Source organism: Salvia hispanica, chromosome 4 (assembly GCF_029641045.1).
Source record: "Salvia hispanica isolate PSC_SH4W2 chromosome 4, Shi_PSC_v1, whole genome shotgun sequence".
Taxonomy (NCBI): domain Eukaryota; kingdom Viridiplantae; phylum Streptophyta; class Magnoliopsida; order Lamiales; family Lamiaceae; genus Salvia; species Salvia hispanica.
Genome location: NC_142695.1, coordinates 8650881 through 8665987, shown reverse-complemented (window position 1 = coordinate 8665987; position 15107 = coordinate 8650881). Strand labels below are relative to the sequence as shown.

At 35.6% G+C, this 15107-nt stretch overlaps 3 protein-coding genes and 1 pseudogene across 3 annotated transcripts; 2 read left to right on the top strand and 2 right to left on the bottom strand.

The window, feature by feature from the left end:
• Positions 1–3401: 3401 nt before the first annotated feature.
• On the top strand, positions 3402–7115 carry LOC125193197 (putative serine/threonine-protein kinase At1g54610). The gene is made up of 7 exons (XM_048090953.2): positions 3402–4144; positions 4248–4532; positions 4612–4929; positions 5023–5250; positions 5518–5618; positions 5754–5871; positions 6526–7115. Exons 1-7 carry the CDS (start codon positions 3767–3769, stop codon positions 6793–6795), a joined length of 1698 nt encoding a protein of 565 aa, XP_047946910.1. The 5' UTR covers positions 3402–3766; the 3' UTR covers positions 6796–7115.
• A 670-nt stretch (positions 7116–7785) lies between these two features.
• LOC125197342 (8-hydroxyquercetin 8-O-methyltransferase-like) lies at positions 7786–8966 on the bottom strand. Its single transcript, XM_048096077.2, has 2 exons — positions 8196–8966; positions 7786–8091 (listed from the first exon to the last, which is right to left on the bottom strand). The coding sequence occupies exons 1-2, from the start codon at positions 8955–8957 to the stop codon at positions 7786–7788; spliced, it is 1068 nt and encodes a 355-aa protein (XP_047952034.1). The 5' UTR covers positions 8958–8966.
• Positions 8967–11072: 2106 nt separating this feature from the next.
• On the top strand, positions 11073–12484 carry LOC148927192 (divinyl chlorophyllide a 8-vinyl-reductase, chloroplastic pseudogene; annotated as a pseudogene).
• Positions 12485–12661: 177 nt separating this feature from the next.
• Positions 12662–14624, bottom strand: LOC125192807 (CASP-like protein 1). The gene is made up of 3 exons (XM_048090467.1): positions 14321–14624; positions 13179–13305; positions 12662–13071 (listed from the first exon to the last, which is right to left on the bottom strand). Exons 1-3 carry the CDS (start codon positions 14557–14559, stop codon positions 12841–12843), a joined length of 597 nt encoding a protein of 198 aa, XP_047946424.1. The 5' UTR covers positions 14560–14624; the 3' UTR covers positions 12662–12840.
• Between the last annotated feature and the right edge of the window lie 483 nt (positions 14625–15107).

Genomic DNA, 15107 nt, shown 5'->3' with positions numbered 1-15107 from the left:
TATTAATAATTATTTTTTAATAAAAAATAATTATTTATTTTTTAGTTTATTATTTAAATAAATATAATTAAAATCTTAATAATTTATTAAACACTGGAAAGTAAAGTTGTAAATGGTTGGAAATGCTATTAATAAATTGTTTGACTCGGCACGGGTATTAAGAAATATAAAGAAAAGTTGGTGAAAAGAGATAGTGGAACGTGAATCCTACTTTTATATATTAGTTTTATAATAAAATGAGAGTGAAAAAAGGTGAGTGGAATGTGGGGCCTATTACCAATTATGGAATATTCCAACCGGGACTCCTAAAGTGGGACACCTAAAAGTAGTAAACCGGGACTCCTAAAGTGAGACGGAGGGAGTATTTGACTAGGGGTGGGAATACGGATATTGGGTATTAGGTTTACCCGTACCCGATCCGATATCCGCCAGATATTGGATACCCAATATCCAATTTTATGGGGTTGGGTATTGAAATTTAAGATAATCGGGTATTGGGTAACCCGAAAGGGTATCAGATATTACCCGAATATCCAACTTATTATTTAAAGCATTTTTTTTAATTGGATTTAGCCATTTTAGGCTTCAAGAGCTAGGCTAATTTATTTACTAATTACAACTCCCTAAGTTAACTTTCTCTAAACTTATATAAATAATTTCTCATACTCTAGGTCACGGTTTCTCCAAATTCTCAAGTTTATCGTATTGCATAACCAGCTCATGTGGTTTTTATATTTTAGTTAATTGTTATATTATTATTTTGACTCTCAAATTTATCGTATTGGGTAACCCGAATGGGTATCGGATATTACCCGAATATCCAACTTATTATTTAAAGCATTTTTAAATTGGGTTTAGCCATTTTAGGCTTCAAGAGCTAGGCTAATTTATTTACTAATGACAACTTACTAAGTTAACTTTCTTTAAACTTATATTATAAATAAGTCTCTCATACTCTAGGTCACGATTTCTCTAAACTCTCAAGTTTATCGTATTGCATAACCAACTCATGTGGTTTTTATATTTTAATTAATTATTTTAACTTTTGAATTATATTATTAGTTGCTTCTACAGTTTAATTAAATGCACAACTTTTATTATTTTACTTACATATTGCAAAACCAATCCCCATAGGCCATAAATATAATCATATACTTTAAAATAAAAGTGACACCTTTATACTACAAAATAAATGCAATATTAAAGAAATTAGTCAATTTAAATACTTTTATATTTATATTAGTATATAAAATTTGAATTTTTTTATTAGTTATTAACACATGTAAAGAGTCAGGTATTTGGATACCCGATACGTCGGGTATGGATACCCGGGGCGGGTCTTGGAGTACCCGGAAATATATCGGGTCGGGTTTTGAATAGACATTTAGATGATTTTTGGTTTTGGGTATCCGGTTTTTTCGGAATGGGTATCCATAGATACCCGTATTCCCATCCCTTTTGACTATACAGAGTAAAGTGGATATAAGAAGTTTGCGGAATGTATATCTCATTTTGCATCATTAATTTTATAATAAAATATAAATGTAATAAATTACTAGTAGAATATGAGATTTAAAAAAAAAATAAAAGTATATATAAATGCGTCTTTGAATCATTGACGTTTCAAAATGATAAAATGAGTTCTTAGTTTGTTTGACAAGATAGTTGGGTATATTTTTCTGTTCATTTGCAATTCTTTGTATCTCCAGGTTTGAACTTTTTATGATAAATACCTAAATTTTATTTTTCTTAAAACCTTTTTTTCCCTCAAGATTTTGATTAATGTCTCACTGCCCACTTCACAGATTATGATGTTGGTATTCATACATCATTTTTATCGTTGCAAATAATAATACTAGTTTCACCTCATATCTTCGAAATCAAATATGCTTCCTCCATTCCATAGTAATAGAAGCATTTCATTTTGCACACTCATTTTGAAAAAATAATTATAAATAGTTAAAATGGAGAAAAAGTAAAGTAAAAGAGTGAATAATGTAGAGAAGAGTCTTATCTATAATATTCTCTCTCACTTTACTTTTTCTCTACTTTAATTATTTATAATTATTTTTTTAAAATGAGTGCGTAAAATGAAATGTTTCTATTACTGTGAAACAAAGAGAGTATATTTCTCGCATTTATTACACGCTAAATTAATTGACGTAGAGAACAATGCATTCATCAATTCTACTTTTTGAAAACATTTTGAGTCATAAATTTGGATTGAACCTTTTACTTTAGTCCATTTCATGATAATCAATTCAACCCAATTATATTTCTTCTTCAATTATATTGTTAAACAAAACAAAAGTATGTATGCTTAACAGGATGCAATGATGTTTATATCACATTATATTTTGTTAATTAGGTGTACTAAACAACCAACAAGTGTAAATTATGTTAGAAAAGAAATACTAACAGTTTAACTTTTTAATGATTCAACTAGGATATGATTATGTTTTGTGCAACTTATACACTTATAACATCTCATAGATGGTACGAATTGTATATACATAAAGTTATTATGTTTCAAAGTAAACAAAACACTAGGATATTAAAAATTTATTGTACACTCACTCTTGTGGTCAGTTGCAAAAAATATTACATATACTTTATATTAACCCAAATATGTGCTTTTATTTTATTCTTTATACCTACCCGCAGCTGTGCTGAGATTAAATATTAGTCATATGATAATCTACATGTCTCCATCTTTGACATTTAATGAACTATAGTTTAAAATCCATTAAATAAAATCAAGTAAAATGTAATTGAATTTAAAAGTTAGAAAAAAGAAGAAATAAATTGGTTCTTCGAGTTAGTAGGACCATAGTTTCTTGTTCATTTTCCACCAAACATTTCTCCGTAGAATTAAATATGTCGCAAATGAAAAAAAAAAGTTAGCACTCCGATAATGACTTCTAGTTAAAAGAGCTTTTAATTGGTTGGGTTTCTCCATTCCTTAATGTATGACCTTCTATACTTTAATTTGAGTGAAGATTTGATTTTTATAAAAAATGGTTTGAGATCATACACATATTATATTTAGTACTCCTACAACAACGATGCATTGAGACTTGAAATTTAATTGAATGATGAGTATGAAGAAATTGTCATATAGTTTAATAAATGGCTCAAGATTAGAGCATTGAAATTAGGATAGATTATTCCAACATTCATCTAGTATCCGTAATTGTCAAATTACACATATTTATTAAAATTTAAAATTTATAAGATGATGAAGTGTAGCTAAATTAATAGTAGTAATATTTAATTATTTCTGTTTTTTATTTCCAGAAAAAAATGAACAAATAAAAAGTTCAACCGGAAAAAGAAAAATACGTAAAGTATAGGAAAGCCACCAATATTCACTGTATAATTTGGCTTTGCTTTATGTTTTTGTGTAGCTTATTTTTGACCACCATTCATCGCGGGCTTTAACAAAATCATAATTGCTTCTTTTGCTTTCTTGCGCACTCATAAATCTAGGGTTCTTGCTGCATTACACTGCAAGATTCAATCTTTATTGCTCAAATCGCCTTTAACAGCAATTCCCATTGCACCCCATTCTGATTATTTACTTAATTTAGATTTATTTGCCGGTTGAATTGAGTAATGCGTGTGTTTTTGCAGCAGTAAGTGTGCTTCTTTCCACGCTTGGTTTTTTGTGTTTTTAATTTAGTTATTTGGTGATATTTTGGTGGGTTTTGAATGAGGGGCAAGATTTTGCCATGTGCTGAGAAATGAGGGCTGGAGTGACTGAGAAATGGGGTGTGCTTTCGGCAAAGAAATTTCTGTGTCTGGTTCACCCGGAGGGAATGGTGTAGTGGAGAAGAGGAGAGACAAGTTGTCAGTGACAGCTGAGAGTGGGGAGAAAGCAGTAGAGAGTTCGGTGAGTATACCAAATGGTGGTGAAGTTCAGAATGGTGGCGTTAAGAAGGAGGATTTGAAAGATGGGATTGTGAGGAAATCGAGAAACGAAAAGAGGAGGTCGAGACCGAATCCTAGGTTAAGTAATCCCCCTAGTAATGTTCATGGCGAGCAAGTGGCTGCTGGATGGCCTTCTTGGCTTGTGGCAGTTGCTGGTGAGGCTCTCAGCGGGTGGATCCCCCGTCGAGCTGATACATTCGAGAAGCTCGATAAGGCAAGCTGATTTTCAGTTCTAGTTATGTTTCAGTGTGTTTATCTTGTTTACATGTTTTTTTTGCAGTGCTGATTTGTCATTTTGTGTGTTTCTGTTTGTTTAGATTGGACAAGGTACGTATAGTAACGTGTATAAAGCTAGAGATGCTCTAACAGGAAACATTGTTGCGTTGAAGAAGGTTAGATTCGATAATTTAGAGCCAGAGAGCATAAGGTTTATGGCTAGGGAGATTTTAATTCTGCGCCGCTTGGATCATCCAAATGTCATCAAATTGCAAGGTTTGGTGACCTCAAGGATGTCCTGTAGTTTGTATCTAGTGTTCGATTACATGCCACATGATTTGGCTGGCCTTTCATCGAGTCCCAGCATTAAGTTTACAGAGCCTCAGGTAGGATTCTGCTGTGATGTGATTTAGTATTCTGTGTCCGATTTAGATTTGAATATTTTTGTGTAAATTGATACTGTAGGTGAAATGCTTTGTGCATCAGCTATTGTCTGGCCTTGAACACTGTCACAGCCGTTATGTTTTGCACCGTGATATTAAAGGCTCCAATCTTCTAATTGATGATGAAGGAGTTCTGAAGATTGCTGATTTCGGACTGGCTTCCTCTTTTGATCCCAGCAAGAAGCAGCATATGACAAGCCGTGTGGTCACTCTGTGGTATAGAGCACCCGAGCTGCTTCTTGGCGCCACTGACTATGGTGTGGGAATTGACTTGTGGAGCGCTGGGTGCATTTTAGCCGAGCTATTTGCTGGGAAGCCCATTATGACGGGGCGGACAGAGGTAATGCTGCAGCCATTAGATTTTAGGCTCCTCACAATGTGTATACATTCTATCTAAGTGATGATTGTTGATTTACCTAATTCTTGTGCTCAGGTTGAACAACTTCACAGGATTTTCAAGTTATGTGGTTCTCCGTCTGATGAGTATTGGAAAAGGTCGAAGCTACCGCATGCAACCATATTCAAGCCCCAGCATGCATACAAAAGACGCATAGCAGAGACATTTAAGGATTTCCCACAGTCGTCACTGCCTTTGATTGAGACCCTACTTTCGATTGATCCAGCTGAGCGCCAAACTGCCACAGCTTCTTTAAGGAGTGACGTGAGCTCTCTCTCTTTCTCCCACACACGCTCACACTCATCAAGTATGCCTAGTTAAAAACGATAAAAATAAAATAAAATCTGCAAAAAGTATCTATATGATAGGCAAACCTCCTGATTGATTTCCCTTTATGATTTCTTGTGTCCATATCTTTGATCTCTAATTTGCCTCATGCGCGAATCTGTCTGTGACTCTGTGGTTCTGTCCGGCATCCCCTTTTCTATGCTGCACAAGCTAATATGCTTTTAATGCTTCATGTTTTTGCAGTTCTTCACTACAAAACCTTATGCATGTGATCCTTCAAGCCTTCCAAAATACCCACCAAGTAAGGAGATGGATGCTAAGCGTCGGGATGAAGAAGCTAGAAGGTCTGGTGTTATAAGTGCCCAATGTCTTTTAGTAATTGTTTACCAATCGCGTATATAAATAAGCTTGGGTTTGCATTAATTTGGAGTGACATGTAATTTATTTAATGCTAAGCTGATGCAGCTACAAAATTGCAGGTTGAGAGCTGCCGGTAAGACAAATGCAGATGGTGTGAAGAAACCACGGACACGTGAACGATCAATGCGGAAAATACGTGTCCCCGAAGCCAATGCAGAGCTGCAAGCCAACCTTGATGTACTTCTCTTAAGATTCATCTTTCAAACACCCTTTATTTGCTTACAATCTAGCCTTGAAACTTTACCTTGATGATCAACATCAGAACCCTTTTTTTCCTGTTCAGGAATGAGCAGAATGCTGTTTCTTCATTGTTTTGTTAGTATCGTTCTTAGTGGACTAGAATTGTTCTTCGTTATTCTTGTTGGTATATCTGCTTGGCTGAATTGGGAATGGATCTGAAAGTGATTTAGAAGGTTTAGATGGTGGGTTGATTGCCCGAAATAACACAGCACTTGGCCGAAAAGCAATTTTTACACGACTTCTGAAGTGTTGCTATTACGACACCACTTCTGAAGTGTTGCTATTCAGCAATAAAATTATAAAACTACATCGTGTTAATGCTGACAATTTTGGGGATTTTGTAGGTCACGCAAAAGTTGGAAATTTGGTTAGTTATTGTCTTATTTCCAAAATAGTAACCCTTAAGTATTGGATACTTGGATACTAGTCATTCTCACTAATGAATGGGGTATTATTAGTCATTCTCACTAATGAATGGAGTATTATTGCTAGGAGAGATCACATATAGTGTTTGTGAATATTTTCAAATTTCATTCCGCATGATGCATTCATTTCTAAACTGGACCAACTTTGTCTTACTCTGTTAAACAGAGGCGGCGTCTGATCAACCATGCAAATGCAAAGAGCAAAAGCGAGAAATTTCCTCCTCCACACCAGGATGGAGGGCTTGGCTATACTATGGACTCATCACATCTTATCGACCCAGCCTTTGATCCTCCTGATGTCCCATTCAGTTCCATGAACTTCTCATATGCCAAAGAACCCATGCAGACGTGGTCAGGCCCGTTAGCCGACCCTGCTGGTGTTGGGGTTTCAAGAAGGAAGTCAAAGCAGTCGAAGAAGAGTTCTGTACTGAACTAGGGGGAATAGACTGTCATACACTCACTCACTCCTAACCCATCAACTCAGAGGCAAATTGCAAGAGACGATGCAAACTCGTTTCCTGGTACGCTGTCTCTATTTGCAACTCCTTACCTCAGGCCGGATAATCTGCAATTCTTGGAGAGAAAATTTGTCCTGCATATTTTGTTTCTATATATTTTTTGGGATCATGAGAAATATTTTTAGTTTTTGTATATGCTGAAAAGTCTTCCATTGGGAGAGAAGTCTTGATCTGTGAGATGTGAGATGTTTAGTTTCAATATCAATATATGCTGTATGCACAGTTTACTTTGATCTTACCTGTTTTCTTGGCTTATTTTTAAGTAATGCTGGCATCAAACTGTCTCCGGCGCTCCATAAACAACATATATATGGAAATTGATTGGACAGATGCTTAGGTAGTTTGAATCATTATTTAAACACACTAGTTTGTGATTTCAATATCATGGTTCTGATGTGTGATCATGTTTAATTTTTTGAAAAAGAATTTCTATGAACATATGCTTGTCTTTTACAATCTGTTATAGTGGATTAGAGTTTCTGATACGTAACACTACTATTGGTGTCGATTTTGAGAAGCTCGGCAAACGTTCCCCACAAGAGGTGAGGAAATTAGGGTTTTGAATAATAAAAATTAGGGTTTGTAGGAGAACAAGGATAAGATTTAACTAAATTCATTCTTAAAAGGTAATGGGAAAGAACCGACAAAGAAAACCCAACCTGGAGCTTATGATATGCTCGACTCTGAACAGGACAAGGAAGTAATAAGTGGAGTATATAAAAGACTAGTATATCCTAATCTACAAAGGACTTCAGATATAATCTTTGAGATATGTGGCCATCCTACTTTTGGGGCATGAGCTGTGGCTTGGGAGTTAGCTAGGCGAACTTGGGCGTGGCATGCGTCGTCGAGATGTAACTTTATTTATATACATAAGAGTATATAATTTTAGATGACAAGGTGAACAATCACGGAAACACCTCAATTATAGACCTGACTCCTAAAGTAGGAGTGATTTTATAATTTTTGAAGCCAGCAGCAGAAAAGAGATTAGCCCATTCTTTCTCAGTTCTTTCTTTTCCAGTAAAATTAGCCATCATAACCACATCCATGAACAGTTGAGTTTCAGTTGCCTCATGAGCTTGCTTCTCCTCATCCACAACCATGTCCACAATAATCACTTTTTTACCATTAATTTTGCTGTGAACTATTGCTTCTTTGCATTTTCTCAGTAGTTTGATGCAATCTTCGTCGCCCCAATCGTGTATTATCCACTGTCAATGACAAAGTTGCATTCCCATAAGTAAAGGATTTGAATCAAATAAGAGAAGTCGTTATACGTACCAAAAGACTAGTCTACCAGAAACTCGATTAATACCTTGAGGAAAACTGCATCAGCAGGAGGAATGAAGTCAAACATGTCTCCACTGACAAACCTCACATTCTCAGAGCCTTCCATGCTACCAACGACATGTGGCTGGTCGAGAACGATGCATTTTAACCCGGAAAATGCCCCGGCCAACGCCTTGGACACCCCTCCTGTGCCACCTCCGACATCCACCATCGTCTTGAACCCTTCAAAAACATGCTTGTATTCTTCAATAAGTATGCTGCTCACGAAGCGTGCATCAGAAGCCATGGCCTCATTAAACCCTTGATTCCATTTCTCATCTTTGGCTGCAAACTCCCATTGATCCATCTGATTTTTGGTGAAGAACGCAGTGGGATATTCGTCATGAAACCATTCACTCATATGATGGAACGTGTCAATCCAGGCCGGGTTGGTGGCGAGAAGTGCAAAAGGAGCCAGGCTCAGTGGATCATCTTCTATCAAGAGACGTGAAGCCACGGTGAGAGAATAAGCTTCTTCTGGCTCCTCTTGGTCGGAGATGTTCACCTTGTCGAAGAACTTGGAGTGGACTAGAATTCGCATGAGGCGATAGAGGGCATTGGATTTTGCTGTGTTGATGCAGAGGGCGTTGGCCAGCTGAGAGAGCGTCATAGGCTTGCCGTGTCTGTGGATAACATCGGGTATCCGTAGCTGAAGCGCAGATCTTAGGGACAAGCTGTTTATGTAGTTGTACATGTGGTTCCAAACATGAGTTTGAGCATCAAGAAGATCTTGGGAGGGTGATGCCATTCTTTCTTGATTTAATCTTTTGATTTGATTCATTTTTTGTATCATTGGTATTGTCCTATTTATAGGTAAGTCGCTAGATAAGACAGGACGTATTTATAAAGATGCCCACGGGGGCAGCGCAGTTGATTTCAGAGGAGCAGAGTTGCAAGAATGTATTTTAAAAGATTATGTGTTGCTATTACTCTTTCGTCCCATAAAAATGTCATTTTTCCTTTTTAATCTATCTCACAAGAATATGCACTTGTAATGCGTATTTTTATTAGGACATAGGGAGTAGTAAATATTCATAGCTTGTTTTAGGGTATGGACATTTGTAGTTTTCAATATTACTACTTACTAGTATTAAACTAACAGTTAAACACCGAGATTGGTTATATCCCATGGCTAGGGTTATGTAATTTTCTCTAAGCTTCAAATAATAGGTTAATCGGTCTGAGGCATTTACAGCAGTTTAACCAATTAATTCACAGAAAAAGAACACTAATTTCTTGTTCCAGCTATGGAGAGAGCTATGTACTCCATCCGTTCCCTCATAGTTGAGACATTTTTCCATTTTAGGAAGTTCTCTCATATGTAGTACTAACTTTTTATTTTATTTTCTCGACCTTTTTCTCTTTCTTACTTTTTTACCCATTTATTTAACACACTCAACATTCATTTCTTAAACTCCGTGTCGAAAAGTTTTGCCTCAACTATGAGGGAACGGAGGGAGTATATATGATTATGTTTCTTAGTGATCTAAAAAGCTTACATATTTGAGTGAGTAGAAAGTTGGGTGGAAATGAATGCAACTCAATGAAAAAGATGCTGAGCTTTTAATAAACTCAATTAAAGTTTTGTAGAAGTGATGAAGTAGTTGCATCATTCTAAAAATTGGCGGTGCTATTTTGTTGATGAATGTTTATTTCTTCATATCCAAAAGGATGTCACGATTCATTTATATCATTAGGTGGTGGAATTTGTAGATAACATTTGAATTTGATGTCCTCTTAATTAAGGGTCTGTTCGGTAACTTGGAATTCGGGCCTTGGAATTGGAATTGAAGCTTCAAATTTCATTTCAGCTGTTTGGACTAAAATACGTGAATTTGAAATTGAATTCTAATTCCAGCAATTCTAATTCCACAATTTCAATTCCATCAATTTGCAAAAGAATTTCAATTCAATTCCATACTGGAATGGGTCAAATTTTAAAAATACAAAGGAATAAATAAGCACCATTATTGACTAGTGATACCAAAATAAATAAATAAACGGGTCAACTTTTGCAGAGAACATTTGATGTCTTCTTAATTAATTAAAGGGGTAACTGCTTTTAAAGTCACCAACTTTCCATGAATTTCGGTTTTTCCCACGAACTTTAAAAAGTTCGTGTAATGTCACGAACTTTATTGTTGGTTGTCATTTTCCCATGTCAGATTTTCCGGTCTGATTCAAACTGTTCGTTTCCTATTAAGACAATGTCCAAATTCTTTTATCTTACTATCATTATCTTCGCCTTTGAAATAGCTTCGCGTGAGTACCTTGTACGCCTCAATCGGAACTCGGATGAAGAAGTTATGGCCATTTGATGAAGGCTGCGAACTTTGTGCGACCTTGTACTATCATAATGGCCATAACTTCTTCATCCGAGTGCCAATTGAAGCGTACAAGGTACCCACGCGAAGCTATTTCAAAGGCGGAGATAATGATAGTAAGATAAAAGAATTTGGACATTGTCTTAATAGGAAACGAATAGTTTGAATAAGACCGGAAAACCTGACGTGGGAAAATGACAACCGACAATAAAGTTCGTGACATTACACGAACTTTTTAAAGTTCGTGGGAAAAACCGGAATTTAGGGAAAGTTGGTGACTTTAAAAGCAGTTACCCCTTAATTAAATGATGGCACCATTTTCCAACAGTGATCAAGAGCAGGAGGAGACTAGTGAAATTGTTTATTCTCTAACCAGCAATTGTTGACTCTTTATTAATTTTATTTAGCTATAAATAGCCTTTATTGGTGTTAATTTTAAAAATATAAAAAATTAGAATAGAAAGTGAGTAGTAAAAAAGAGCTAGCTGAAGAACTTAGAAAGAAAGAAACGTTACGGTACTGAAACACAAAGAAGAGAAATGGGAAGAGTTCTGATGACAAAATTCACGATCAAGGTATGCGTGCGTTGTAATGCACAACATGATTATTATAGATGAAGCACCAACCACGATTAAATAGTTCGGCGAAAATACCACGGCACGTCAAACTCTGCCACTGCAACCAACACACCAAGGTGCGATGCCATATTTTCACGAATACCTAGTCGAACATATCTAGGATAACTTTAGCCACAATTTAGATTATTTACTTTATCACATCTAATAAAATGTAACTATAGTATTTGGAACTTTTTTGTAATAAAATATAATTTTAGAATATAATGAATTCGTATTTTAATTAAATTGAAAAAAGAATAAAAATCAAAAGGTGAGTACTAAGGCCTATGAATTACTTATTAAGTAAAGAGATGACGGATTGTGAATAATATTATACTAGTAAAGTATTTAAAAAGTGTTGTGTTGTGAGTCTAGAGTAATATTATAAAGTTTAAGGAACGTTATTGTAGATTTATATGAGTAAAATTTCCGTAGGCTTCACTTATCAAGTGACAATACGTACAAATGGATCCATAAAAGGGTTATAACTTCTCCCAAAATTTCCGGGTCTTCCGTATACTATATATAAATAAATATACACTCTTATTTGGTACCTTATGGCATATATATATATACCTTTATCTTTCTTACTTATTATATAAGTACTACGAGGTGTGGTCAATTGCTAACTTTCTTAAGTTGCTAACTTGCTAACTCATCAATGCAGTGTATTAAAAATGTCAACACATAATTTTGTTGAACTTCAATATAATGTGTTGATATTATGTGTTGACATTTTTAATACACTGTATTGATGAGTTAACAGAGACAGCAACTTAAATAGTTAGTAATATAACACACTCCTAAGTACTACTATATGAACGAAAAATAAATGTGGCATAACTTGAAAGATTACATATAAGTTCTCAAACATCTCATCATTATCAATTACATAGTTAAGGCCTACTGCATTTTTCAAGAGCTTAGCAGGACAGGTTGAGCTAGTTAAAGATGGGAAGCCTTATGTCATGTTTGGAGACGGGAGGCTATGCGCGTGCAAGCCTATTAGTGAGCCGGATTTGGCTTCCTTCATCGCAGAGTGTGTGTTGAGTGAGGAGCTGGTGAATAAGGTTCTACCTATTGGTGGACTGGGGAAAGCAGTGACCCCGTTGGAGCAAGGGGAGATGCTGTTTAGGCCAAAGTTCTTGGAGTATGCAGCGGAGTTTGGCAAGATTGGGAGATACTATGCTGCTGAGAGTATGCTGATTTGGGATCCTGAGACGGGCAAGTATGATGCTGATAGCATGCCTAGTTATGGCAACGACACGTTGTTTAAGAGGGTGCCAGAACAGGGAATGGCTGGCCAAGAATTAGGAGAGCAAACAATCTTCTGATTGAAATTCTTTCAAAATTTTGCTTGCTATGTACCTACCTACTATGTGACTATTCTTGTTCGAAGAGATTTTCGTGCAATGTACCTTTCATGATAGCCGATATTTCATAAGCATGTGTTATGGCATGTTCTTGAATTCTGGTTATTGCTGTAAATTATGACAAACTAGGTGCACTGATTGTCACAAAAAAATTGTATTGAAATTGTCTCTCACAGCAATCTTAACAGCACGAACGAAGCAAATACACGACAATGAATACTAGTTGTGCAAACTACAGAAAGAAACACATCTACATATGCACACACAACAATAGAAGACTCCATGATCAACAAGCATGATTCTGATTCATATCTGACTTAATGTTGTCTTGGGATTTTCTTGGCCAGAGAGCGGACCGACAGCAAGATGAGCAGTGCCAGCATGACAGATCCAAACAAGGAGACGGCAATTGAACCCCCAATGTGCCTGCAGAATTCACCATACAGATTGCAGATCTTGTTCCACCGGACATACTTGTTGCCCTTCAAACCTATGTAAGCAACTCCGCCTGCTGCTCCCGTTGCTGCAGCCATGATTCCGAGCAATAGCTGCATCATGTACATTGTTAGAGTCCATAATTATGATCATCTGCTTCATTTTTTTCTTTATATATAACTATGATGAGTGTTTTTAGCATGAAGTTTTGAGAGCTTACGACGTCGAAAATGATGAAGTGAGAGATGAGTCTTGTATGGATGCCTGGTTTTCGTAGAGCCAGGAGAGAGATGAGGGTTGTTATGAGGCCATACAAGCCTGCAACTGAAAGTGCTGCTACAAAGAATCTGCATATTCAATCATAAATCTCAATTTTTAGATTTCTATTTTTTTGCATATAAATTACTAAATCTTAAAGACTTATGATATTGGTATAGCTGAAATAGTGAAATCAAATATAACTGTCACTTGATGTGGTGACATATCCACATACAAATATCTTTCTAATAATAATAATAATATAAACGGATTATTATAATTGTAATTATTGCGATACTAAAGATTCCAAACCAGTTTATCTCTTGTGGGGCAGATTAGCCCACTGATTCAAATATATAAGTATGCCACTTTTGTAACTTTTTTAAAGAAAAGTAATATAATCACGACTAACTTTGGTGTTACTAATAGCAATAGTCTTATACTCCTATTTCAATTACTAAGGCTAATTTAGAAGTTTGGTATTCATATTAATATAATTAATTTGCTTAATTTGGTGAAGAAAAGAAACCTTTTGTACATGAAATTCTTCTAGATTTTTATGATTTAATAGGGGTACACGTGTACCATAGATTGGTCGCAGGTAAGCAATGAAAAAGATTAGGTGATAATACGACCTATTGTTAGTCAAACAAACAGGTACGAATTTGTCAAACATTTACTTTAATCAGAAGATAGAAATAATATTATTAATTTGCCGTTTTCATTAAGCAGAAGAAAATAAGTTTTGGTACCACTAAATATAACAGCCGCCAAATTAGATCTCTATGAAGGCAGCAACACAAGACATATCACAATCAGATTTCTCAACTAACACCTCAGCACACTCTACATATTTATTTATTAACATACTTTATCAAAATTTTCAGGTTCAATTTCAATATTGATATCACAACACATTTTCGATATATTGTACTGAAATTTAACGGCATACTAGATTTCGATACAATTTTTTTTATTAGTATTCACGGTATATGTTGATGCCGGTATATACATGTTATACCGACATGGTCGAAATTTCAGCATGCTGTTGTATATAAAAATTCATATCATTACCGTACCGAAATGTTAATGTTAATTACTTACACGAAAGCTGGTGAATGGTTGAACTTGGCAGATTGTCTAACGAGTCCAAAGGGTGGAATGGGACTTTGGCCAACGACTTGTGTTTCTTTGCTTGTGACCATTACCAAAACAGCCACTAAACCTGATGCAAACACCAAGAATCTCAGCACCACATCCGCCACCGGAAAGCTGTCTTTCTCCACTGCTGGTGGTGGCCCCGCCGCCATCTTTTCGGGCTCCGTAGCTATGGATGATGCCATGGATATGTGTAACTGTGTGTTGTGTGTGTGTGTTTTTTACCAAAGTTGGAGTTTGATAATGAGTAAGATTTCATGATTATGGCCACATAAATAGAGTTTTGAAACTATGTTCAGTCTGTCGAAAAGACCATTATACCCTCATGACTTTAGGAAAACATCTATAAAGTCGTGTGAGCTAATTATGGGGTCCGGCTAGCTTGAAAAATACAAACACAAGTTTTTTAATTGGACAACAAAAATAGATATATGTGGGTCAATTTCATAATTAAGTTGTAGAAGAAACACTTTATAAACATTTATACGGATAAAAAAATAGATAATCACTTTATTTGAGAGAGAGAGAGAGAGTGAAAAGACGATTATACCCTCACGACTTTAAGGAAACATCTATAAAGTCGTGTGAGCTAATTGTGGAGTCCGGCTAGCTAGACAATACAAATAGAAGCTTTTTGATTGGACAACAAAAATATATATATGTCGGCCAATTAGATAAAAACATTTATACGGTTAAAAATAGTTAATCATTTTTTGTTTGATAGTACAAATTA